Raw genomic sequence first — 23,321 nt, forward strand, 5'->3', positions numbered from 1 at the left:
TCTGGTTGGTCTTTCAAGGCTGGTGCCAGGCTCCTTCTCAGGCCCCCAGGGACACTCCCAGAACACCTTCCTTCTGCACAGGGCCTCTGTGCCTCTCCAATATGTGTGTGCCCCAAGACGCCAGTCATGTCTGGCTATGTGGGGCTCTCTGGCTCTTCCTGGGGGTGGCTGGGTCTCCTCACTGTGACGCTCAGCTTCCTGAGGGGCAGTAGGTCTGAACATCTCTGGCTGCCTTTCCCAAGCCCCTCATTGCCCTTCACCTTCTCCTCTGTGCTTGTCTACACTGTGTACCCTCCTCTTTGATCCTGCCACTTTGTGGTGTATGATGTGTTTCCATGAGCTCTCCTGGGCAGGCACTGTCCTGTCCTGTCTGTATCTCTGATTCCTGGCATACAGCAGGCACTTGGGGATCGATGACTGAATGAATACGTTAGTGGTTCTCTTGGGTGAGGCCGGGGGTATCAGCAGTACCTAGCTTGGTACCACATACCAGGTGACTCCTTGGCAAAGTGGAGCCAGGAAGCAGGACCTGGATGCCGCTGCCTGGTGCTTCAGGCCTGTGGGCCCCACTTCTGCAACCTGGATCCAGGGAGATGGGAATGCACCGTCTGTCCTGGAATTGCTTTCAGCAGAGCTTCTGCTTCTCTTCCGATGCCTGGCCTTTACCCTCCTGAGAGGGGAACAGCATGACTTCCTTCAGTCCTAACCCAGGAAGGGGCCACTCTGGCCTTTAGTGAACTCTGACTCAGCCAGAAAGAGCATCTTGGAGTCAACAATTGTTTGTGGAAGGTGCTGCTATCCTGTGGGGACTCAAGCTGGGGCCTGGAGAAATGGGACGGTGGCCTCCAGGAAGCCCATCCTGGACATCATCCATGCAGACCCCCAGGTGGGCAGCTCTGGGAAGCCCCACTTTCCCCTCTGACCTCCTACCCTGCAGCAGAAGCTTTTGCCTCTTCTCCGCCGCCCCACCCCGCAACTTGACTTTCCCTGCTGTGTGGAAGGGTGATCTGGTGTGGGAGTTGTTCAGAGTTCTGGGCCTTGGCTCTCAGTGTCAATGTGGAGAAGTGAACAATGCCCTGGTAGTTGGGCATTAGGAAGCCCGGGTTCAAATCCTGGCTCTGCCATGGAGCTACAGCATGACCTTGGCCAGAGAGGTGACTTCTAGGCAGGTTTTCTTCCTTTTAGGCAGCAAGTGTTCCAGAAGCCTTCCTGAGTCCCAGCTGGGCTTGGGCCCGGGGGAGTGGGGAAGAAAGCCTGGGCAAGATCACAGACTCTGGAATCAAATTGCCTAAGGATGATTCCCGCCTCTGCTACTTACCAGCTGGGCGTGACTTTGTGTCTTACCGCTCTGTGCATCAGTTTCAGCATCTATAAAATGGAGACAATAATAGTACTCATCTCATAGGGTTGTTTGAGAATGATATATGAGCTAATGCATATGAAGCATTTAAGACAGCGCCTGGCACATAGTTAGTGCTATATATGTTCCTGCTGCTTTTGGTAGTGTTTTATTTTTATTTTTATTTTTTTTTGAGACAGAGTCTCACTGTATTGCTGAGGCTGGAGTGCAGTGGTGCAATCTTGGCTCACTGCAACCTCCACCTCCCGGGTTCAAGTGATTCTCGTGTCTCAGCCTCCTGAGTAGCTGGAATTTCAGGCATGCACCACCACACCAGGCTAATTTTTGTATTTTTAGTAGAGATAGGATTTCACCATATTGATCAGGCTGCTCTCAAACTCCTGGCCTCAAGTGATCCTCCAGCCTTGGCCTCCCAAAGGGATTACAGGCATGATCTACTGTGCTCGGTGTTTTTGGTAGTGCTGTTAATAGGAAGCAGGATGTAAGTCTTTGAACAGCTTGAGTCTGGAGATCAGGGGACCTGGGCTCCGTTCCCAGCTCATCTTTTACTTGCTGTGTTATCTTGGGTAAGTTATAGCCCTTCTTGGGCTACAAAACTATATTATCTTGCATTTGCTGCTCTTGGCTTTTGTAAGTGAGGCACATGTGATGCCACAGTGGACGGCTGCAGGGTTTTATTCAGGGGAAGGACTCCTGGGGGCCTGGCTTATTCTCCTGCAGCCTAGGAAGGAAGGAAGGCTGTAGTGTGGGCAGGTCCCAGCTGCTGCCCTAAAGCATTGCAGAGACTGAATGGCAGAGCTGCTCCCCTACAACTCTACTCTATCAGGCCAAAATATAGGCAACTACATGTAACGTACCCGTTACGAAATACAATTATATAGATTAGATTACAGACCTTTATTATCTTTTTACTTTCCCCTATTTTCCAAATCTACAGTGAGCCCATATTTTTTTATGCTCAAGAAAAAACCCATTCATACAATGAAGCTATAAAAAACATACCACACATATTTGAACAAAAATGTATTATATGAACTTGGAATCATATTGAAGTTCTTTTTGTGAATAAATCATATTTTTTTCAAAGGAGGGATGGGATGTTGGTTTGAAGTGAATATCAATTTGACAAGCCTCAGAAGACTTGGAGGGAGTGCCTATGGTAGGAGCGTCCATTGTCCGCAGCCGCCCAGGCTGGGAGACAAGAGTTAGATATGAATAGGAGTGTAATCTGCCTTCCCATGCGGTGGGCACACCCTGAGCGTTGGGTGGTGTGTAGAAAGCTTTTGAACAGTAGTTGAGATCAAGTTCCTTAATGACCATTCTGAGCCTCAGTTTCCTCATCTGTGAAATAGGGATGGGCTGCTGTGAGGGTTAAATGAGCTAAACACACATTGAAGATGGAGCTCTAAATGGAAGCCGGCGGAAGAAGGTGGCTTTACATCTGGGGTCCAGAGGGCTTGCTGACTGGCCTGTCCTGGACCTGGCAGAGTTATCCGTCCTGCCACAGGACGTGCTGGACAGGAGCCAGCCTCCTGCAGGACCAGGTAGCAGGAGCAGAGAACAGCCCAGACAGAACTCTCCCTGCGGGCAATTTGGCTCTGCGAGGGGCGGGGCCCCACCGAGTCTGCCCTATGTGTCTGTAAGACGAACCAATCATAAGCCTCCCAGGGCGTGGCGTGAAGCGGGGATTTGGTAGGGGAGCGCAGAGCAAGGCCTGAGGTGTTTCCCTAGCAGAGGTCCCTCCACTGGGAAACAAACGGAGAGGGGAGTATGTGTTCCCACGTGTACACATAAACCGTTTTGAATGATACCTGGTATGAAGTAAGCACTCAATAAATGTTTGTTGTTGCTGATAATAACAATTGGTAAATTATACTAGTACAGTTGGAAAACCACCTCCCACTCACTGTCTTAAAAGGTGGAATATAAGAATGCTTTTGCAGTGGGACCTATGAGACATCATCGTATATAGAGGAAATAGAAACTTGGCAGGGGAGGTTTGATTTATCTGAGGTCATGGAGCAAGTGGGTGTCTAGGCCTTGAGTCACCTTTGGACATGTAGATAGCCCACCTCCCTGACCCCTGGCCTTTCTGAACACACAGCAGTGGAGTAACTGAGGCAGGGAGGATGTGTCCTCTACTCTGAACTAGTCACTTATTTTCCATCCGAAAGCCCCTCTTATCTGCTTTCTCTGCCCCACACCCTCTCCTGGCATGGTTGAGCAAGTCTCCTTGTTTGCCAGGAGACGGTATAGCATGGCACTATGGTTCTCAAAATGTGTGCCTATCAGGAATCCCTAACCATCCCTGCAAGTTGCAGTCAGGGAAACACTGGGGCTGTGCCTACAGCTTGGGGTTCTTCTAGCTTCCCAGGCATTGATGTCAGCCAGGCCTAGCTATGGGCACAGTGTCTGTTCACCTCTGGGCAAGTTTCTTGGCCTCTCAGAGCCTTGGTTTTTATGAGGATTAAATGAGATAATGCTGGTAAAATGCTTCGTGGCAGGCCCAGGGAAGAGTGCACCCTCAATGAAGCCAGAGGTTAAGGGTGGTGATGATGAGCAAAGGCTGCTCCTGTCATTACTTCCGGGGAAATGATAGGGAGTCTTCCTGTCCGAAGGCTGAGGTCCCTGATCTGGAGTGAGGAAGCTTTCCGGGGTTGCTTGAAGCTCTGCTGGGGGGTCAGCAGAAGACTTAGATTCTCTGTAGTCTTGGTCCCCAGACTATCTGAACCCAGCCTTGACCTGGGTGCTCTTGGCATAGAGTTGAGGGCAAAGTTGAGGGCTTACGTCTAGAGTCACAGGATCTTGGTGTTGTGAGAGTCTCTGTGGTCCATCCAGTCAACCTACCTGCCCAGTCTGATCCCATGGACCACATCCAGCCTTTGCTCGCACACCTCAAGGCTTGGAAAGCTCATGATTTTTTATTTCTGGAAAGAGCTGACTCTTAGAAAATAGGGGATAGAATCTGAGCAAACCCACCCACCCTTGGCTTCCCCGTGTTGATCCTGATCTTGCTTGTTGGAATTACACACAATGTGGAAACTCCCTAGTGGGACCAAATCTTGTAGCAGAAGACCCCAGGCCAGCGATTCTGACATAGGAAGGAGATTTTTCTTTTAAAAATTTTATCTAAACCAGATGGCTACCCCAAAAACCCCCCCAAACTTTCTGATTATTGAAGAAAGAGGGGTTTTTTTTTGTGGAAAAATTCAGGCGGTAAAGAACAGACCTGCAGGAGGAAATAACTGCTCAGAGATAACTGCCGTGAGCAGTTTGGTGTTTTGGCCTTAAAGACACACACATACAAGATTGGGATTGTACCACACAAACCACTTCCTGCACTGCCACTTTTGACTGAGTGCTGTATAGGGAGGGTTTTCCCATGTGATTGAGCATTCTTCTCCAGCAAGTTTCCCAGCTCTGTAGTATTGCACCATAGGAATCTTCTGTGACCTGGTTAAGCATTCCCCAGCCATTGCACATTTAGGCCCTTTGAATTTTTCATTAGTATCCACATTGCTATAATGATCGCCTTGTCCCTATGTATATTTTGTACTCAACTCTAATGAGCTCCATGGAATGAATTTCTAGAAGTGGCTTTCCAGCTCAGATGGTTTTTAAACTCAAGGTCAGAGGACCAGAATCTCCCACCATAACCAGTCTCCCAATTTTGCTTCAGCCCTACTGGTGGGGGAGCGTTCTGTCTGTCCCTGGTGCTAGTTGGCCTACCCACAGGAGGAGGAGGAGCAGGCTTTTAGGGTATGTGTATCTGTGAAAGAGAAGGAGATGGAGAAAGGCAGATAGATATAGGGGAGTGTTTTCTCTTCAATTACAGTCTGACTTTTGACCCTCTCCTCTCTGGGAGCCTGTGGTGTCATTAACTAATCATGGGCTCTCTTTACTATTTAATGACCTCTCCCCACAGTGACTCCTTCCTCCCCAACACTCTCCTGGAAAGGAGGAGGTGGGAAGATGAGTCAGTGGGGGAAAGTTTCTCCAGAGTGGGTGGTGGGTGTTGCAGTGGTTCTCAAACTCTGACATGCATCAGTCCCTTGGATGGCTTATGAAAGCACAGATTGCTTGGCCCCACCCCCAGGTTTCTGATTCTGTGGGTCTGGGGTACTGCCTGAGAATGTGCATTGCTAACACGTTCCCAGGGGACGCTGCATCTGCTGGCCCTGGACCACACTTTGGGTACCAGTAAAGTAGTGGGATGGGGCAGGGTGGGGTTCTGTGGTGAGTTTCAGCTCCTGGCGTTGCTGACAGTAGGAACCTTGTCCTGTTTAATAAAGGCTCATCTTGTGAGGCCTGAACTCACCTTCCCTTCCTACCCCCACCTCACCACCCCTTCTCCCATGTGTCCTTTGTATATATTGGGAACTTTCTGTGCAGGAGGACAAGAGGATTATCAGCATCCCCGTTTTATGGAAAAGAAAATTGAGTCTCTGACAAGTGACATGCTGTGTCTAAGGATGTTGAAAGTAGGAGGGCTAGTACTGGAACCCTGGCGCTGTCACGTTCCCCACCTTGACTTCTCCAGTGCAGGTCTGGTGCGGAAGCAGAGATGCCTTCCCTGACCACTGCACCGGCCCCAAGTGAGAGGCCTGGGGAGGCAGATTTCCTCCACACCATCTCTGTGCTAGGATCTTGCTCCACTTCTTATCCCCTGACTGACACTTCAGTAACGTGATCTTCTTCCAAGGTCTAGTGTTCTCCAGCAGCTTATGTTCCCAGTTATTGTTCTGGGCAGGTTTTCTAGGAAGCCAGGAACTTTCTCCTGTCAAGCCTGGGCTTTGTCTGGCAGGCACAACAGAGGGAAAAGAGAAAAGCCTCAGTTGTTGAGCATCTAATGTGTACCAGGCCCTGTCCTGGACACTTTGCAGCCATGATGTCAGGTCAGCCACCCCAGGTAGGGGTTAACATCAGGTCCCATTGTACAGATGAGGAAACTGAGGGTCCAGGAGGTAAAACAACTTATCCAAGTTCACAGAACTGAAAGGGGCAGAGCTGGGCTTTTGATTTCAAACTCAAGGCTGGGGTCTGGTCTGGGATGGCAGCAGGTCCTGTTCTGGAGGGAGCCGGGATGTGGAGTAAGCAGCCTCTGCCCCACCCGCCATCCACGCAGAGATGGTCAGCCCAAGGGTCAAAGCTCTCTTGGGATTCAGGATCTTGCAGTGGGAGGGCACTGGCTGGTCACCGGGAGACCCCTTTCAAATCCTGCTCTGCTGCTGCCTGGCTGTGTGGCCTGGGGGCAAGTCACTGCCCGGTTTGGGACATCTGAGTCCTCCTTTCTCATAATGATCCCTTATGCTTTACAGCTCTTGGCAGTGGACATTTTCTCATGTACTTATTCCCTGTCCCTCAAGCCTTCCAGCACCCTGTGAAATAGGGCGGGCATTATTACTAAGCCCATTTTCACAGAGGATGAGGATGACAGGGCAGGGAGTTGCCCAGGATCCCGCGGGCGGTTGAGGGATGGTACAAGAGCTAAGACTGGAACCTGGGTTGTCTTTGCTGCCTATCTTGAGCCCAGCCCCTAAGACGGGAGAACTCTTTCTATTCTCAGCCTTAGGATGAAGGATCCCAGAGCTCTTAGCTGGGCTGGTGGGTCCTGGGTACAAGGGGCCCAGGATCCCAGGAAGGGCTGGCTTGGGATCTTCGCTGTTGGCCAAGAACCCATGGGGAGGCAAGATAGGGTAGTCCAGGCTGTCTCTGTTTCTGACTCCTGCCCAGGCCTTGCACGTGAGGTCCTTGGTGCTGTGGGGAAGGAGGGGTTCAGCCCAGGTTTTCCTCCCAGCTCGGCTGCTTGCTTCTCCTGGGAACTGTGCTTGTCCTCTAAAATGTATCATGCAGAATTTTCCAGACTCTCACACATGGGTGCCTGGGCCCTGCAGTTTCACCTGAATGCCATCACTTCCTCCTGTCTTCCTCATTCTTCTACACCTGGCTCCAGCCACCTTCTTCCCTCAGGGAAGACTTGCTCCTCTGGCCAAGCCGACTCAACTCTCTCGGGTTCTGTGCAGTGGGCGAACTGGCTGACCGGGTTGGTTAACTCCCCAGTGAGGCATGAGAGCAGGGCCTGTGGCTGGTGTGGGTCCAAGCCCCTGCAGGGTCTGGCAGGGCATGCAGCTGAGTCTATGCATGCTAGGGAAAGGTTAGCCTCAGACCTGTAACTCTCAGGCTTGTGACTTTCAGCAAGTCACTTATCTTCTCTGAACCCTGGTTTCCTTCATCGAAAAGTAAGGAAGCTACTTTCCTCGTTGATAGCTTCTGATACTTTTAGGAGATAAAGTGCAAAACATCTAGCACTGGTGCCTGGGGGTTCATGGTACTCAGGAAATGCCAGTCCCTCATCTTCCCTGCAGTGGGCTCAGGCTATGTTCTGCCTCCACCTACCCCAACCTGCTTGAGTAGGGCGCCGGGTTGGGCCTTGGCCTAAGGCCTGAACTATAGGTAGCTCTAGGTAGGGGGTGTCCTCGGCGGATAATGGGCCAAGGACTGGGCACAGGGACAGAATCAGCTGATTTAATCAGACTCTGCCAGTTCCAACTTGTGACCCTCCCTGGGCACGTTACTAACCCCCCTGAGCCTCAATTTCCAGATCTGTAGAAAGAGATACTCTGTCTCCTGTGTTCTCAGGATCACACATGATCGGCAAACAGGAGACCAGGGGATGGGGCCCAGGCGACCTGAGGGCGGCCTCCCAGGAGGCTTGGGTCAGGCCAGTGGCTGCTTATTTACATATCAATTTTCCTACTGGGGAACAAATAGTCCCCTTTTCCTCTGGACACCCGGAGGCTCTCCAGGCCCATATCTCTTAGTGCAGTGCCTGGTTTGCTGGGTCGCCCAGGGAAGGAGGCAGCCTCTCTCTGAGCTCCTATATTCCTGTGGGAAGAGAGCCAGGGAGCCAGCCCAGGTGTGAGGCCCTGCCTGGTTCTATCTGAGACCACGATGGTGTTGCCACATGTCCCATGCCTGGCCCCTGGGGACAGACCCCTTCCTATAGCGCCTAGCACCTTTCCTTCTCACCTCTGTCTGTACATCTATACACCCCCCTTCCAGCTCCATGTGGCCCAGGGCCTTCTCATGGCAATAATGATCACCACACTTCCCTTTATTGTGTGTTTTGCTACTCAAACCACACACCTCCCTCTAGGACAGGAATGAACCGTTACTACTCAGAGAGGGGAACTCGCCCAAGGCCCACAGCTGGACTCACTATCCTCTCTGCCTGCCCCAGCTCAGTGGATGTCAAATTCTTGGCTAAATCCATCAGCAATGGAAAGTTGGTTGGCCCTGGGAAGAGGAGAGGCTGGCGGATGGCTAGGTCCAGGACTGGACCAGGGGGGATGGGGTCCCAGATTTCCACCCTGCATTAGGAGCTGGCATAGGGACTGTCCCCACTGCACAGATAGGTAAGCTGAGGTTTGGGGAAGGGGAGTGATTGATCACAGCCTAGAGCTGGCTGGGCTCATTCCCCTTCTCTCTTCCTCCCCATGGCCCTGAGTTGCTCTAGTGGAGGGGATTGGATGGGGCTGTTTGGGACCCAGATGTTCATTTTGTCTTAGCCACTGCCAGCTGAGGTCAGGTCCCTTCTGTCTGCCTCAGCTTCCTTAGGGGGCTCAGAATGGCTGGACCAGAGCACTGCAGTGCCCTTTCTCATCATAAAGACCTGGCCAGCAGCCTGCTCAGGAATCACATTTGGTGGGGTAACAGGCTTTTTCCCAGGGCACAGCGCTGCCGCTCCTAGAATATGGGGGAGGCCAAGGCTGAGAAAAATGTGCTGGGGAAGAGTCATTGTTAATGGGAGGTAGGGAGGGGGCAGGGTGGGTGAGGCTAGAGGGTGGGCCCATTCCTTCGGAGGCCACAGGGGAGGAAGGACTCTCGGCTACAAAACAGGGGGAGACAGAACATGCAGGGCAACCTCTGGGGTGGCCCCAGAGCAGGAGCTGGGAAGCTGGCCTGGCTCCAGGGGTGGGTATGGGATCCTCCTGGGTCAGCAGGGCCTGCACTTCCAGGCCGGCCTCACCGCAGGCTCCCCTAGACTTCCTGGTGAGACCTGACAGGGCCTCAGGGTCTGCAGGTTGGTGCTCCAGGGGACCAGAGGCTCCCTTCACCCTTGAGTCTATCTGTGTCTTAGTCTCTCTGTCCCGGCCTCTCTCACTCCCCGCTCTGTACCTTGCTCTGCCCAAGCCCCTCAGCAATCTCAGAGGAGAGGCCCAGGGAGCCCTGGGGAGGGAGCCCTGACAGGCCCGGTTTCCTTTTATTACCAGTGTTCCTGCCAGAGCTGCCAAGTGTCTGGGCTGGTTAAATGGCCGCTTCCCTGCCTGGGAACCAGGGGCCCTCTCTGGGAAGCACAGCCCCTTTATTCCCAGCTTGGCAGGCCCAGATCTCCGCAGTAGACCATGGAAGTGGGTCTCTCAGGGCCACCCCTTGCAGGAGCTGGGCTCCCGTCATGGAGAGGGCTCAGTACGCTGGAGACTGGGGCCTGTGGGCTGGGTGAGGTTGCCTCGGACACTCTGGGTATTCCAAGGCTCTTAGGATGTTAAAGGGAGAGACTTGGATGATCACAGAAACAGGGAGTGACAAGGAAGAGGGGATGGCTCCAGGGAGCCACAGACAGAGATAGGGACCCTCACAGAAGGGAAGAGACAGGTGAGGGAGAAGAACTTCAGAGAGGGCTGAGGCCCCACAGAGCCCTGCCCTGCCCTCTCCTTCTCACCTGGGCTGAGCTGCCTCCAGCTAGCTCTCAGCCAAGAAGACTCCCCACCCCCAAGTTCTTGTAGTTAGAGACCTGCTTCTACCCTCCACACTGGCCCATCTCTCTGTGTTTTCACCCAAGGATCTATGGAGACAGAGTCCCTGTACCTATGTGCATCACTTTGCCTTCACTCTGTCTCACTTACTCCTCTCTCTGCCCATCAAATACTCCTAAAGGCCTGCAGAGTACTGAGAACTATAGCCTTGGGAGGCAGGAAGGATTAGCCCATTGGACAGATGAAGGAACTGAGGCTCGGAAAAGTTAAATGACAGTTAGGAAAGGGTAGACAGGCCAGGCGCGGTGGCTCACGCCGTAATCCCAGCACTTTGGGAGGCTGAGATGGGTGGATCACTTGAGATCAGGCTGGTCTATGTAGTGAAACCCCGTCTCTATTAAAAATACAAAAATTAGCCAGATGTGGTGGTGTGTGCCTGTAATCCCGGCTACATGGGAGGCTGAGGCAGGAGAGTCTCTTGAACCCCGGAGGCAGAGGTTGCAGTGAGCCAAGATCATGCCACTGCACTCCAGCCTGGGCAACAGAGTGAGACTCTGTCTCAATAAAAAGAAAAGAAACGGTAAACAGAACCAGGGTTTGAATCTATGTCTGTCTGATTGTCTATCCTAAATTCTCGTGATGAGATAATTAGGGCTGCCATATGGTGTTGCCTGAAAGTCTGTGCTGGAGAATGTTTTGGAAAGGCTGCCTCAAGGATGTGGCATTTCAGCAGCCCTGTCTCTACCTTCCTGAGCTCAGTGCCTGGGGAGGGGAAGGCATGATGTGGCAAAAGGTTTGCCTGTTGCCATGTGGGGTCCCTGATTAGAGTCCCCCTCCCTCTCTCTAATCACCCTACTCAGGGCCCACACCCTTTTGTTAGCCACCTACTCCAGCTGGCTAGGCTCTGGGATCAGTGTGCAAGCTGGTCGCTGGTGCCTAATGTCACCCCAGAGTGTCTTCAGTTGGTTGGGTTTGGAAGCTGGGCCCTAAAACCCAATTAATCTAGGCTGGGCTTTGGTGGGGTAATTTTCATTACCTGTCATTTACAACTTTGTTTCTGCAGGCAGCATGGTGTGACAGTAAAGCTCAGGGGCTCTGGGAGGGTCAGATGTTGGGGTTCAACTCTCTGCCCAACCAGCAAGGTGACCTTGGGCAAGGCCCTTGACCACCCTGAGTCTCAGTTTCTGCGGTTGTACAATGGGGTGATGAGCAGTGGCTTATCTCATAGGATCATTGCAGGGATAAACTGAGCCACGTGAAGGACTTGGCACAATGTCTAGCTAGTAATCATGCAAACATGTTTGCGTTTGTCATTGTTAAACACTTGAGTCTGTGTTCTAGAGAGCCCCTTTTGTCCTTCAGAGGGAGATGCAGTCAGCAGGCTGCTTTGTATAATTGCTCGTGTTCATGTCTGAGCCTCTCCAGACTGGGTGCTCCCTGAGGGCAGGGATGGGTTGGAGTCATCTGTTTCCTGTTTCACTCCAGCTCCGGGCCAACCTGGAGTGGGGATTCAGTGAACTGCAGTGGATGGTGGCTCAGGACAGAAACTGAGCGCAGAAGGGCCACTTGGGAAGCCCCTGGGAGGGCAGCCCCTCAGGCCCTCTGGATCATGAGCTGTGTATTCTAAGAGGAGAGGGTGCGGTTCCCTATGAGGTCCCCTCTGAGGGCTAGACCTGGTTCCATGTGCTGCTGTTCCATCTCGGCCCTCTGTGTCCATCTTCTTCATGGCTGGCTGGTGGAGGGAGAGAATTCTGAAATGCTGTGTGTTTGCTAAACCTGCAGGTGCCTGGCCCCACCCCCGGATGCTCCGATTTCACAGTCCTGGGACCAAGGCTTTGCCCCTTTAACACCTGGCTGCAGTGACCACCCTCTCTGCCTTGAGGTTGCCTTGGTGGTGGGAAGTAATGTCACAAAGTCAGTAGGATATTGAACTCCAAAGTCAGAGAGTCTTGAGGGCAGAGCTCAGCTGCACCACTGTCCCCTGTGTGACCAGGGCCAGTGCCGCCACCCTCCTGAATCCCAGTGATCCTTCCTGGGATTTGGGGGCTGAATGAGATAAGATCAGTGAAGCAACACTCCCATTGTGGATGCTCTCATGAATGTTCCTTTTGCTCCTAGGTCTTTCCTCTGCCCAACCTCATTTCAAGTTCTTGGGTGGTGGTGACCTCCCTGGGGCAGTCTGCAGGAACCCTGTGTCCATCCCATGCCTCAAGGGACAATCTTTATGCAACTTCCTTGCTCTGGGACCTAACAGGACCTATTCCCAGAATCCTCTGCCTCTGTCATGCTTACAGCCTTGGGTTTGGCACGCTGATTCTGGTTTCCTCTTGGAGGGTCCTAGATAGCCTGTTTTACAGATGAGAACACTGAGGCTCAATGCAGGTAGGCAGCTTGCCAGAGGTCATGTGGATACTGAGAAATGAGATTTGGAATTTAGATCTCTCTCAGGGCCCATACTATCATCTGCTTCATTATTCTACCTCCAGTTGTGGCGCTGGGAGAGGGCCTCAAAAGGTGGCTGACCCCTGAGACCCCACCTGGGAATCTTGTTTTCAGGGCCTCTGGAATCTGGGGCTTCTTGCAACCTCTCTTTAGCTCCTAAATATCCCTCTAGGTTAGAGCTTTCCGATCAATGAGCTGTTGAGATGGTTATCTCTGGAGCCCTTGAGAACAGAGCCCTAGGCTAGTAACCTCAAGCCAGATGTAGTTCTATCTGTCCATCCCAGTGTGCTGAACAAATAGGTATACTTCTCAACGTGTATCATGATGCCAAACAGGCTGGGAAACACTGACTGCCCTACCCAATCCCCTCCCTATCCCCCAACATACACAATGAACTTGTGCATTCCCCAGAAGGGGTGGGGGTAGGGGTTCATTTTCTTCTCTGGGCATCAGTCTTCATCTGAGAAGTGTGGGCTGAGCTAGTGATGTCAAAGGCCATTCCGGCACTGTGAATCTGAGTGTGAGTCTTGGCACCTAGCATTGGGAGGGAGTGGGGGCTGTCTGGGGCCCAAGCAGCTGGCTAAGAAGCCAAAAACAGTCAAGCAAGGGAGCTGTGGAAAGCAAGAGGTCAGAGGCTATGGCTCAGCCTCAGCTTGATTCTTTGGCTGCATGGGGTCCAGGCAGGAATGCTGGAGGGCTCCAGGTATCTGCTGGTTCCCACTCTGCACCCACCTGTCAGAGCAGCCCCTTTCTTTATCTAAAGGCCCTCCAGTCTCATTGCTAGGGTTTCAAAGCAAAACCTCCTGAGAAGGGCCACATCTGTCAGTCTCATCAGCCAAACTGAAGGAATGTCCCAGTCAGGATTAGGTGGAGCTGCTCTTTTCCTTCCTGAAAGGAAGCTGAGAGTCAGGCCTCAGGGATCTGGGGTAGGGTCAGGGGATCAGGCAGCAGGCGGCAGAGGTGTGGAAGGGTGGGACGGTGGGCTGCACCATTTACCTTGTTCATTTGGGCAGCAGGTGAAGATGAAAGAGCTTTCAGCTCTCTAAAATCAGATCTGAATTTTAATCATAGCTTAGCCACTTGTGTGGCCTTAGGCAAGTCACTGAACCTCTGAGTCTCAGTCCCTCTATCTGTTAAATGGGGATAATAATCTCTCAATAATCTCTCATTTAATAATAATCCAGGGTGTTATGGAGATTGCATGGGATACAGTGGGTAATGGCATAATATTCGGGGATGGCTGCTGGCCTGTGTTGCTCTTGGACCCCTGGCCTCCTTTCCCCAAGTGTCAGCTGTCAATCCCAGCTCTCTCAGGAGAGAGGGAGCCTGTCTCACTGGTTCATGGGATCCTGTGACAGGGGACTCTTCCTTAATCTCTAAGACAAAGAGGGAGGCACTTTGGGCTCTGAAATCCTGTGATTCCTGGGAAGGTCTGATTTGGATGTGTTTCTTCCCACCTTGGTGGTGGTGGTAGTGGCGGGATCTCCTCACTTTGTGGTGAGGAGCTGACAGTGACCCCAAAGCTCCTTCCATGACATTTTCTGCTCCTCCAGCAATCCCATGAGATGGGGATCCCACCAGCATCTTGCTGTTAGAGGTGGGAATGTTGGGGCTCAGAGGGGTTGAGTAACTCACTTGCTCAAGCTCACACAGCTAGGAGGAAGCAGAGCTGGGACTGAAGCCTAGGATTCTGTTTTTGTTTTTGTTTTTGTTTTGAGACAGAGTTTTGTTCTTGTTGCCTAGGCTGGAGTGCAGTGGCAGGATCTCCGCTCACTGCAACCTCTGCTTCCCGGGTTCAAGCAGTTCTCCTGCCTTAGCCTCCTGGGTAGCTGAGATTACAGGCACCCGCCACCATGCCCAGCTAATTTTTTGCATTTTTAGCAGAGATGGAGTTTCACCATATTGGCCAGGCTGGTCTCTAACTCCTGACCTCAGGTGATCTGCCCGCCTCGGCCTCCCAAAGTGCTGGGATTACAGGTGTGAGCCACTGTGCCTGGGCCAAACCCTAGGTCTTAAAGGAAACCTGAGGCCCTCGTCCTGCTTATGCTCACTCTTCTCCTGTCACCCAGAGTAGCAGCTATTTTTTTTTTCTGGTGGGTGGGGGTTAATATCAACAATAAGAGTAAGACCAGAGATTGAAAAATAAGATAGTGAGAGGTCAAAAAGCCAGGCCCTGGTCCTGGTGTCAGCGGGTATTTCAGGAAACACATCACCTGTCAAACATGAAAACAAACACAGCCGTCTGTGCCCAGCCTCTTCCCGTGGGTGATCAGGACAAAGTCCAGAGGACCAGAGAGCTGGTGGCCAAGAACCAGCTTGCAGGTGGAGTGCCTGCAGATGGGCTGGCATCCAGGGCACAATAGCCCGGCCAGGCTTTCTCACTCCACTTTCTGCCCGACTGGGCAGACCGAGCTCCCACGGGATCGGATGCCCAACTCACCAAACTGGCTGGACCTCTGAGTCTCAAGCAGTTCCCAGTGGCACAGCCTGGAGGCTAGAGGCAGAGGCTCCTCCTTCCTTAGGCGGCCCAGCCTGGTCCTACTTCTCCCCCAGCCCCTTACCCAGGAGCAGCAGTGGTCATCTTCTGTCACGGAGCCTCTCCAGGATGGGCACATGGCTAGAGACTGGATCAGGCCTCAGAGGGCTTCAGACTGTTGGTCAGGAAAGCAACGACTTTTCCAGATCATCATCATCATCATCATAGTTGGTAACATTTATCTGACATTTACTGGGTGCCAGGAACTTTATAGATACAAACTCTTTAAGCCTGACCACAACCCATTATTAAGTTCATTTTACAGGTGGGAAAGCTGAGGCACAGTGGTAAGGTGATCACCCAAGGCTACACTGCTGGCAAGGTGTGGCAGATGTGGCATCTTTATGCAGGAAGAGTGGGAGGAGAGGGCCAGGCACCAGCATAGATTGTGCCCTACTATGCACTAGCCTGATGGCGATTCATCTTCATGCCTGCGGTGGGTGGGCGGCGTTGGCATCCCCATCTGTGGATAAGGGAGCAGCTCTGCAGTGTTTCCCAAGGTCATATGGCAGATACCCGGCAGAGCCAGGGGTGGGAGCCAAGGGCCGGCTCTGTGATTCCGAGTCCAGTACTTCTTATCCCTCCCATGTGGGAGCCCCAGTGTGCAGGGACAGGGCCACAGGTAGAGAAGGAGCTCCAGACTGGGAATCTTAAGTTCTCCACTTCATGCTTAGCCCAAGCTGCCTGTGCCACCTGCCATCTCTTGCTCTCTCTGCCTCCTCTGAAAAACGCAGTGATCTCAAAGTTCTTCTCATGCATAGTGATATTGCTCTGGGGTAACAGACTGGAGTAGAAGGAACCTTGAGGCAGTCCAGGTTGAAAGATGGTGCAGGGAGCTTCGTGTGACACTTTTTCGGATGCCAGAGTGCCAGGCAGATTCTCCCTGGCCAGGCGCTGCTGTACCAGAAACCCCAGGCCTGCCTGCACCCCACTGAGGAGCAGAGGGGCTGGTCTGTGTGAGGGATGGAGCCATGGCAGTGGGTCTCAATACACTGGAACCCCCTGGAGAACTGAAGAAACCCTGATGCCCAGGCTGCACCCCAGAACAACTCATCAGGGTCTCTGGCAGTGGGGGCCGGGCATCAACAACTTTCAGAACTCCTAGGGTAATTCCTGTGTGCAGCCAAGGCTGGGGACCACCACTCTAGGGCATTTAGGAGATGGGGGCAGAAAAAACCTTGGCCCCCAGGTAGGCTTTCCAGGGCCTGTGACCTCCTGAAACTGGAAGGAAGTATGTGCCTGCCCGTCTGTGTGCATCTTTCTAGGGAGAGTTCACAGCTTCTGTCAGCTTTTCTGACCCAAAGGAGATTAAAATCCTTACTTGAACCCAGGCATTTGAGACAAGTCTGGGCAATAAAATGAGACCCCATTTCTACAAAATAATCAGCCAGGCATCGTGGCGTGTACCTGTGGTCCCAACTCTATGGGAGGCTGAGGCAGGAGGCTCACTTAAGCCCAGGAGGTTGAGGCTGCAGTGAGCTGTGTTTACACCATTGCACTCCAGCCTCGGTGACAGAGCAGAGTGAGGTCCTGTCTCAACAAATATATATATTTTTTAAAATCCTGTCTTAGGAGGAAGCAACCCATCTCTACCCCAATCCAGCGATATCATTCTAAGGATCAGAAACCTCCAGCTGCAGGATCAATTCTGGTCTAAGAAATCTTTCCTGATCTCTCTAGACCTCCCTTTTCTCTCCTGCTTCCTAAAAACATACATTGAGAGCTTCTTATACACAAGGCACTGTTCTAGGCCCTGGGACACAGGGTGAGTGGCACAGGTGCAGCCCCTCCCCTTGAGGAGCCCATATTCTAGTGGCGGATGCAGATACACTAGTGAACAAATAGGCTAACTGCAGTGAGGGTGCCGTGTAACAACCCAGATGTCAACTCGGGCTGCTTCTTTGAGTCTCCTGGGGAGCCCAGCCCTACCCCTAGAGATCCTGATGACTTGGTTGGGGCAGGGGGCCTGGGCATGGCCTATGTTGATTGTAATGAGGAGCTGGAGTTGAGTCCTTCTGAATAGATTGGGTGTTTAGGGAGGGCCTTTGGGAGGAGGGATGTCAGCCTTCTGAGCCAAGGCTTGTGGGAAAATATGGGAAAAGAGTAATTCTGGCAGAGAAACCCTTTTGCAAAGGCCCTCAGGTAGGTATAAGGACCTGGGGCCTGATATACCAGGACAACAGGAAAGAGGCCACGTGAGCCTGTTGGGGGAAGAGGACAGAGGAATGGCAACCCTGGCGGGGCCCCGCCGGCCACACGGGGAGCCTGGATTTAAAGTGAGTATGTCTTCAGCCACATTGCCTTTGGAGAGTCACAGACAGGAGTGACGAGATCTGGGTCGTGTTTTTCAGAGTCCTCCCTGCTGCTGTGTGGACGACACGTGGGCACAGGCAGAAGTGGGCCCTGTGACCAGCTGCACTGGTTTCGTGGAAGGTAAGTCCTGGGCTGAGAGGAGTGGCGGGTTGGAGGGGACACACTTGGGCTGTGAGGCGAGGAAGGTGGAGACCGAGCATGGCCCTCAGGTGTTCAGTCTGAGCCACCAGGTGGGTGGAGGGACCACTTCTTCCCCTTCTCTGGCTCCTACAGCATTTAGAGTCCTGGAGTGCTGGTCCCTGGGGAGGCTCGGCAGCAGGTCCTGGCATTCAGAGCTGGCCCAGGGTTGAGCACCTGACACACCCCCAACCTGCCCTGCGGGCAAGGACAGAAGAGGCCTGAGAACCGTCCCTGCGGACTCAGGGGCAGTGAAACTCAGACTGCCTTCAGGTGGCCGAGAACTTGAAAACCCTGGTGTTCTTTGTGGCAGTCCCTCCATCTGTCTGTCCATCCATCCATCCACCTACCTACCCGTCCATCCCTGCATCCACCCAGTCTTTCATTCAGCAACATTTGTTGGGAGTCTGCCTTGTTCTCATAAATAACAGTCTTCCCGTCAAGGTATCACAGTCCTCGGGGAAAGGGACAGGTAAGTAGAAAGTGACTGCACAGCATGCGTTATAGGAACTGCCGTCTATCCACAGCTGACCATGTGGCAGGCATTTTGCCCTAATTTAATGTCTGGACAAATCTGCAAAGTAGGATTTTGGGGGTTTTTTTGTTTGTTTGTTTTTTGTTTTAGATGGAGTCTCACTCTGTCACCCAGGCTGGAGTGCAGTGGTGCGATCTTGGCTCACTGCCACCTCCACCTCCTGGGTTCAAGTGATTCCTCTTCCTCAGCCTCCTGAGTAGCTGGGACTGCAGGCACCCGCCACCATGCCCAGCTAATTTTTGTATTTTTAATAGAGATGGGGTTTCACCATGTTGGCCAGGCTGGTCTCGAACTCCTGACCTCGTGATCCGCCCACCTCGACCTCCCAAAGTGCTGGGGTTACAGGCTTGAGCCACTGCACCCAGCCTGCAAAATAAGTTTTATCTTTGTCATTTCACCGATGAGTAAAGTGAGGCTCAGAGAGGTTAAGTCACTTGTCCAAGGTCACACAGCTAGGAGGCATTAGAACTGCATTCAAATCCAAGGCAGCCTGATGCCAGAGCCTGTTCAGGGAGCTGCTCTAGTCTCCAGTGCCACTGGAAGGAAGGAGAGAGGGAGTGCCCCTAACCAACATGTGTCTTGGGGGTCAGAGGGTGGCAGTGGTAGTGATGACAAAGCTGGCTGGAGTAGGAAGTTTCCTGGAGGTGGTGATTTCGGAGGTGAGTGTTAAATGATAAGTAGAAGTTGGCAAAATATTAATATAATAATTTTATTATACAAACTGATTTGGCATAAAATGATATATTTCGTCAATTAAAATTGTAGTTGCTCAGAAATGGTCAATTTACCTGGTGTCAAGTATAACATAAGATCAGCACCTCACCAGGAACGGTGGCTCACGCCTATAATCCCAGCACTTTGGGAGGCCTAGGCAGGTGTATCACCTGAGATTAAGAGTTCAAGACCAGCCTGGCCAACACGGCAAAACCCTGTCTCTATTAATACACAAAAGTTAGCCGGGCATGATGGCACATGCCCGTAATCCCAGCTACTCTGGAGGCTGAAGCAGGAGAATCACTTGACCCTAGGAGACGGAGGTTGCCATGAGCCAAGATTGTGCCACTGCACTCCAGCCTGGGTGACAGAGCAAGAGCGCCTCAAAACAACCACCACCACCATAACAAAGATCAGTACCTCCATCCTGCTGCTCACAGCTCTCTGTGACTGTTCTGGAAGTTTCCCATAAGATGTGCTTGCATCTCATTCCCTTGAGTTGTCAGTGTTTTTAACACAGGAAAGCTTGGGCAGACTCTCCAATGTTTACCAAAAGTATACACAAGAAAGCATAACATTGGAGGACATTCTTTTGGCTTAAGATCATCTGTAAATTAAATCCTCATCCCTTGCTTCTTCTGCAAGCACTGAGCCAACTGATGATGATGATACAGACACCAGCCCCAGCTCCGGGTCATTGAGTCCTGACTGTACCAGGCGCTGACCTCACTCCCTCTTTAGGACGGGAGTCCAGTTGGGAGTTCCACTCCCCAAGGAGATGAATGAGGCCCAGGAAGTCCCTCCTCTGTGGCCACACATTGGCAAAGCCAGGATTTGAACCCTTGTTCAGGGATCCTGTGTCTTCTCTCTCTAAGTCACAATCAATTCCTGCCACCCAGCTGGCTGTTTTCTTTCTCCAAAGTTCCCGTGCTAAGGGTAGTCCTGACCCTTGCTGCCTCTTCGTTTTGTTTTTTTTGAGACGGGGTCTCGCTCTGTCGCCCAGGCTGGAGTGCAGTGGCGCGATCTCGGCTCACTGCAAGTTCCACCTCCTGGGTTTACACCATTCTCCTGCCTCAGCCTCCCAAGTAGCTGGGACTACAGGCGCCCGCCACCACGCCTGGCTAATTTTTTGTATTTTTAGTAGAGACAGGGTTTCACCGTATTAGTCAGGATGGTCTCGATCTCCTCACCTCGTGATCTGCCTGCCTCAGCCTCCCAAAGTGCTGGGATTACAGGCGTGAGCTACCGCGCCTGGCGACCCTTGCTGCCTCTTACAGACACTTGTGGGTGCGCCATTTGATCCTCTACACCAGGGGCCAGCAGGCTTTTTCTGTAAAGGGCCAGATAGACCAGTAGGCATGGCTGTGTGCAGAAATTTAGATTCCATGTAATTTTCATGCATTAAAGAATCTTTTTATTTTTCTTTTAACTATTTAAAAATATGAAATCTGGGCCGGGCACAGTGGCTCACGTCTGTAATCCCAGCACTTTGGGAGGCCGAGGCAGGTGGATCACGAGGTCAGGAGATCGAGACCATCCTGGCTAACACAGTGAAACCCGTCTCTACTAAAAATACAAAAACAAAATTATTCAGGCATGGTGGCGGGCGCCTGTAGTCCCAGCTACTTGGGAGGCTGAGGCAGGAGAATGGCGTGAACCCAGGAGGCGGAGCTTGCAGTGAGCCAAGATTGCGCCACTGCCCTCCAGCCTGGGCAACAGAGGGAGATTCTGTCTCAAAAAAAAAAAAAAAAAAAAAAAAAAAAAAAAGATGAAATCTGTTCTTAGCTCAGAAGCTGTATAAAAAACAGGCAGGGGGCTGGATTTGGTCTGCAGGCTGCAGTTTACCAACCCTGGCTCCACACCAACCCTTATTTCTGTCTCATGGATGGCAGACTGAGGCTCAGCTCTCATTATGGGAGGGCAGAGCCGGGCATAACCCCTGGCACTCTGAATTCAACCTCGGGGGCTCCTTGGAGCTTGGTGGTGGTTGTGGATTCCTTGAAGTTGATGCCACAGCCCATCGTGGGTGACCTGGGTGTGTCCCCGCCTCAGGCTGAGCTGACTTCCTTGCCTGTGTGGGATTGCCCATCTCCTGCTGAGTGTGGAGAATGTTCTTCACCCTCTGCTCCCTGTCAGTTTGAGGCAGAAGCATCTGCACTTGCAGGGCAGGAAGACTTTGTCTTCTGGATCTTGGCCGGTGTGCCTGGGAGCTGCCCATCCCAGGTTCCAGTTATCAGCACCTTCTCCTCCCTCGGGTGATGTCCAGATACCTCTGGGTCTGTCCCACTTGACTGGGCTGCCTGGCTCTCATTTCAGCATCTGGACCCACCCAGCTGCCTCCTGTGTGGGATGGAGCCCATGGGTGGTGTAAGGGGCCAGGCAGCCTGGGCCCTGTCCTTGCCAGTCCTCCTACTTGAGACCTTGGGCAGGCTCCTTCTCCCCTCTGTGCCTCTGTTTGCACGTAGAGGGCTGAAGAGCTTAGCCCAGTGCCTGATACAATCTGTGTGCGTGACCGAGGGACCAGCCAAGCTTGCCCAGGGTCTGGAATATCATGGGAATACCAGCCCAGCCACGTCTGCCTTGGTGACAAGGTTTCCCAGCCTCCTCCTTGCCCTCTGAGCAGAGCTCCTCTGAGCAGTCATTTTGTCCTCACACCTAACTGGACAAAGGAAACCCAGCCATCCCCAAAGATCCCTTTATAATCCTGGCTACTGTCCAGGAGGGACCACTTCACAGAAGAAAGATCTTGGGGTCTGAAAACCACTGCCACTTATGACCTGTGTGACTTGGGCAAGTTACTGAACCTGTCTGAGCCTCTGGTCTGCCAGGGATAGGAATACTCACTTCCTGGGCTGGTTGTGAGGATGATGGGGGATGATGTCTGAAAATGGCCACTTGTAGTAGTTGCTATTCCCTGGCGGCCACTCCTTCTCCTTACAGACGTCATACTTATTCTTATTTTTGTTTTTATTTTTTTGAGACAAAGTCTCTGTTGCCCAGGCTGGAGTGCAGTGGCGCAATCTCAGCTCACTGCAACCTCCACCTCCTGGGTTCAAGCGATTCTTGTGCCTCAGCCTCCCGAGTAGCTGGGATTACAGGCACCCACCCCTACGCCTGGCTAATTTTGTATTTTTAGTAGAGATGGGGTTTCACCATGTTGGCCAGGCTGGTCTCGAACTCCTGACCTCAGGTCTTCTGCCAGTCTCGGCCTCCCAAAGTGCTGGGATTACAGGCATGAGATACCGTGCCCGGCCTATACTTATTCTTTTCTAAAAGCTGCCCTTCGCTGAATGCCCCCCTGTGAGGCTGAGCAGAGGATGTGTGAGCTGGAAAGTGTAGAAACCCCTTTCCCGGACTTTCTGAAACTGCAACACCGTGGATCTGACTCAGGGTTGCCAAAGAACTCTTTCCACACTTCTCCAATTTCACAAGGATGCCAGTGGCCCCGTTGCCAAGACGCATAGTTTGTTGGCGGACTGCAGTTAGTGGATGTTCTTCTGGTGAAGGGGTGGCCTAGCTACTGCTGCTTGGGCGCTGAACCTGGTTGGTCTCTTGGGGCATGCCCCGTATTGTTTACTGGGAGGAGACCTGGTCAGGCTGAAACACAGCAGATCCGTGGTAGGAAAGAAGAACAGATGCCACCTGGCTTTGGGAGAGAATCTCTCTTCTCTTGCTGTTTAGTTCCTGGAGTTTGTGAAGTGCCTGTGGTATGTCAGGCTCTGTGCTGGGAGGTGAGAGAGAGGAAAAACAATAGCTATCCTTGATGTAGTGCAGACTCCCAGGAGGCCTTCCTAGGCCAGGACGGGGTTTGGGCATTGAAGATCTCTGGCTTCCTGGGCACGGGGAAGTCATGTTTTCTCCTCTCTAGGTCTGGGGAGTTGCCCAGGTTGCACTGCCCTGGCTCCCGAGTCACTGCCATCTCTGCAATTCTCAGACCCAGGCCTTGGAGCCCCCTAGACTGGAAGAGCCATTTAGTCTAATCTCCCTACATAGCACTTAAATCCCCCATGAGTATTTTTTTAGACTTTGCTTCCATGCCGCTTGTGATGGGAAGCTCACTACCACCCAGGCAGCTTTTTCCTAACTTGGGCAGCTTTGCTTCATATTATACCTCCCAAATCTGCCCTTTAAAAAGGCACTTAAAGAAAACTTCCTGTAACAAAGCTGTTAGAGGAAAGAAAACTGGACTGGACCCCTTGGGAGGTCATGAACCCTCCTCATTAGCCACCTTCCCCATCACCAGAGGTGTGTGAAGTCGAAGCTGAGCTCCCACTTGACAAGGAGGATGGAAGATTGTTGATCGTTAGCATGTCCAGAAAAGAGTAGGGAACCTGTGTGTAGCCGGGGAAATTGAAGACTTTCAAGTGGTGCTGGAGGAAGAAGGAGTGAAGCCCGGGCCTCCGGCTTTCCTTTCCCTTTGCTCTGTGGCCTGCCCTTCCCCCTCCATAAGGCAGGGAAACACAAGTGGGCCTGGTGCCGTCCCCTCCA

The 23,321-nt window shown here is 52.3% G+C and overlaps 1 protein-coding gene across 10 annotated transcripts in view; it reads left to right on the plus strand.

The window, feature by feature from the left end:
• The window catches only part of CD82 (CD82 molecule), a 54,820-nt gene that overhangs the window by 4,463 nt on the left and 27,036 nt on the right, over nt 1-23,321 (plus strand). For 4 of the 10 annotated variants that reach the window (XM_001159791.8, XM_063783993.1, XM_063783994.1 and 1 more), the window contains exon 2: nt 17,446-17,527. Coding sequence is in view for 7 of the 10 variants with exons in the window: in XM_016920715.4 (XP_016776204.2) it covers nt 17,446-17,527 (82 nt within the window). In the remaining 3 variants the exon portion in view is untranslated. Of the gene's footprint in view, nt 1-15,111; nt 15,266-17,228; nt 17,371-17,445; nt 17,528-23,321 lie in introns of all 10 variants that reach the window. The other 6 variants (XM_063783991.1, XM_063783988.1, XM_063783992.1 and 3 more) reach the window with 5 other exon arrangements.

The sequence above is a fragment of the Pan troglodytes genome, chromosome 9 (assembly GCF_028858775.2).
Source record: "Pan troglodytes isolate AG18354 chromosome 9, NHGRI_mPanTro3-v2.0_pri, whole genome shotgun sequence".
NCBI classification, from domain to species: Eukaryota; Metazoa; Chordata; class Mammalia; order Primates; family Hominidae; genus Pan; species Pan troglodytes.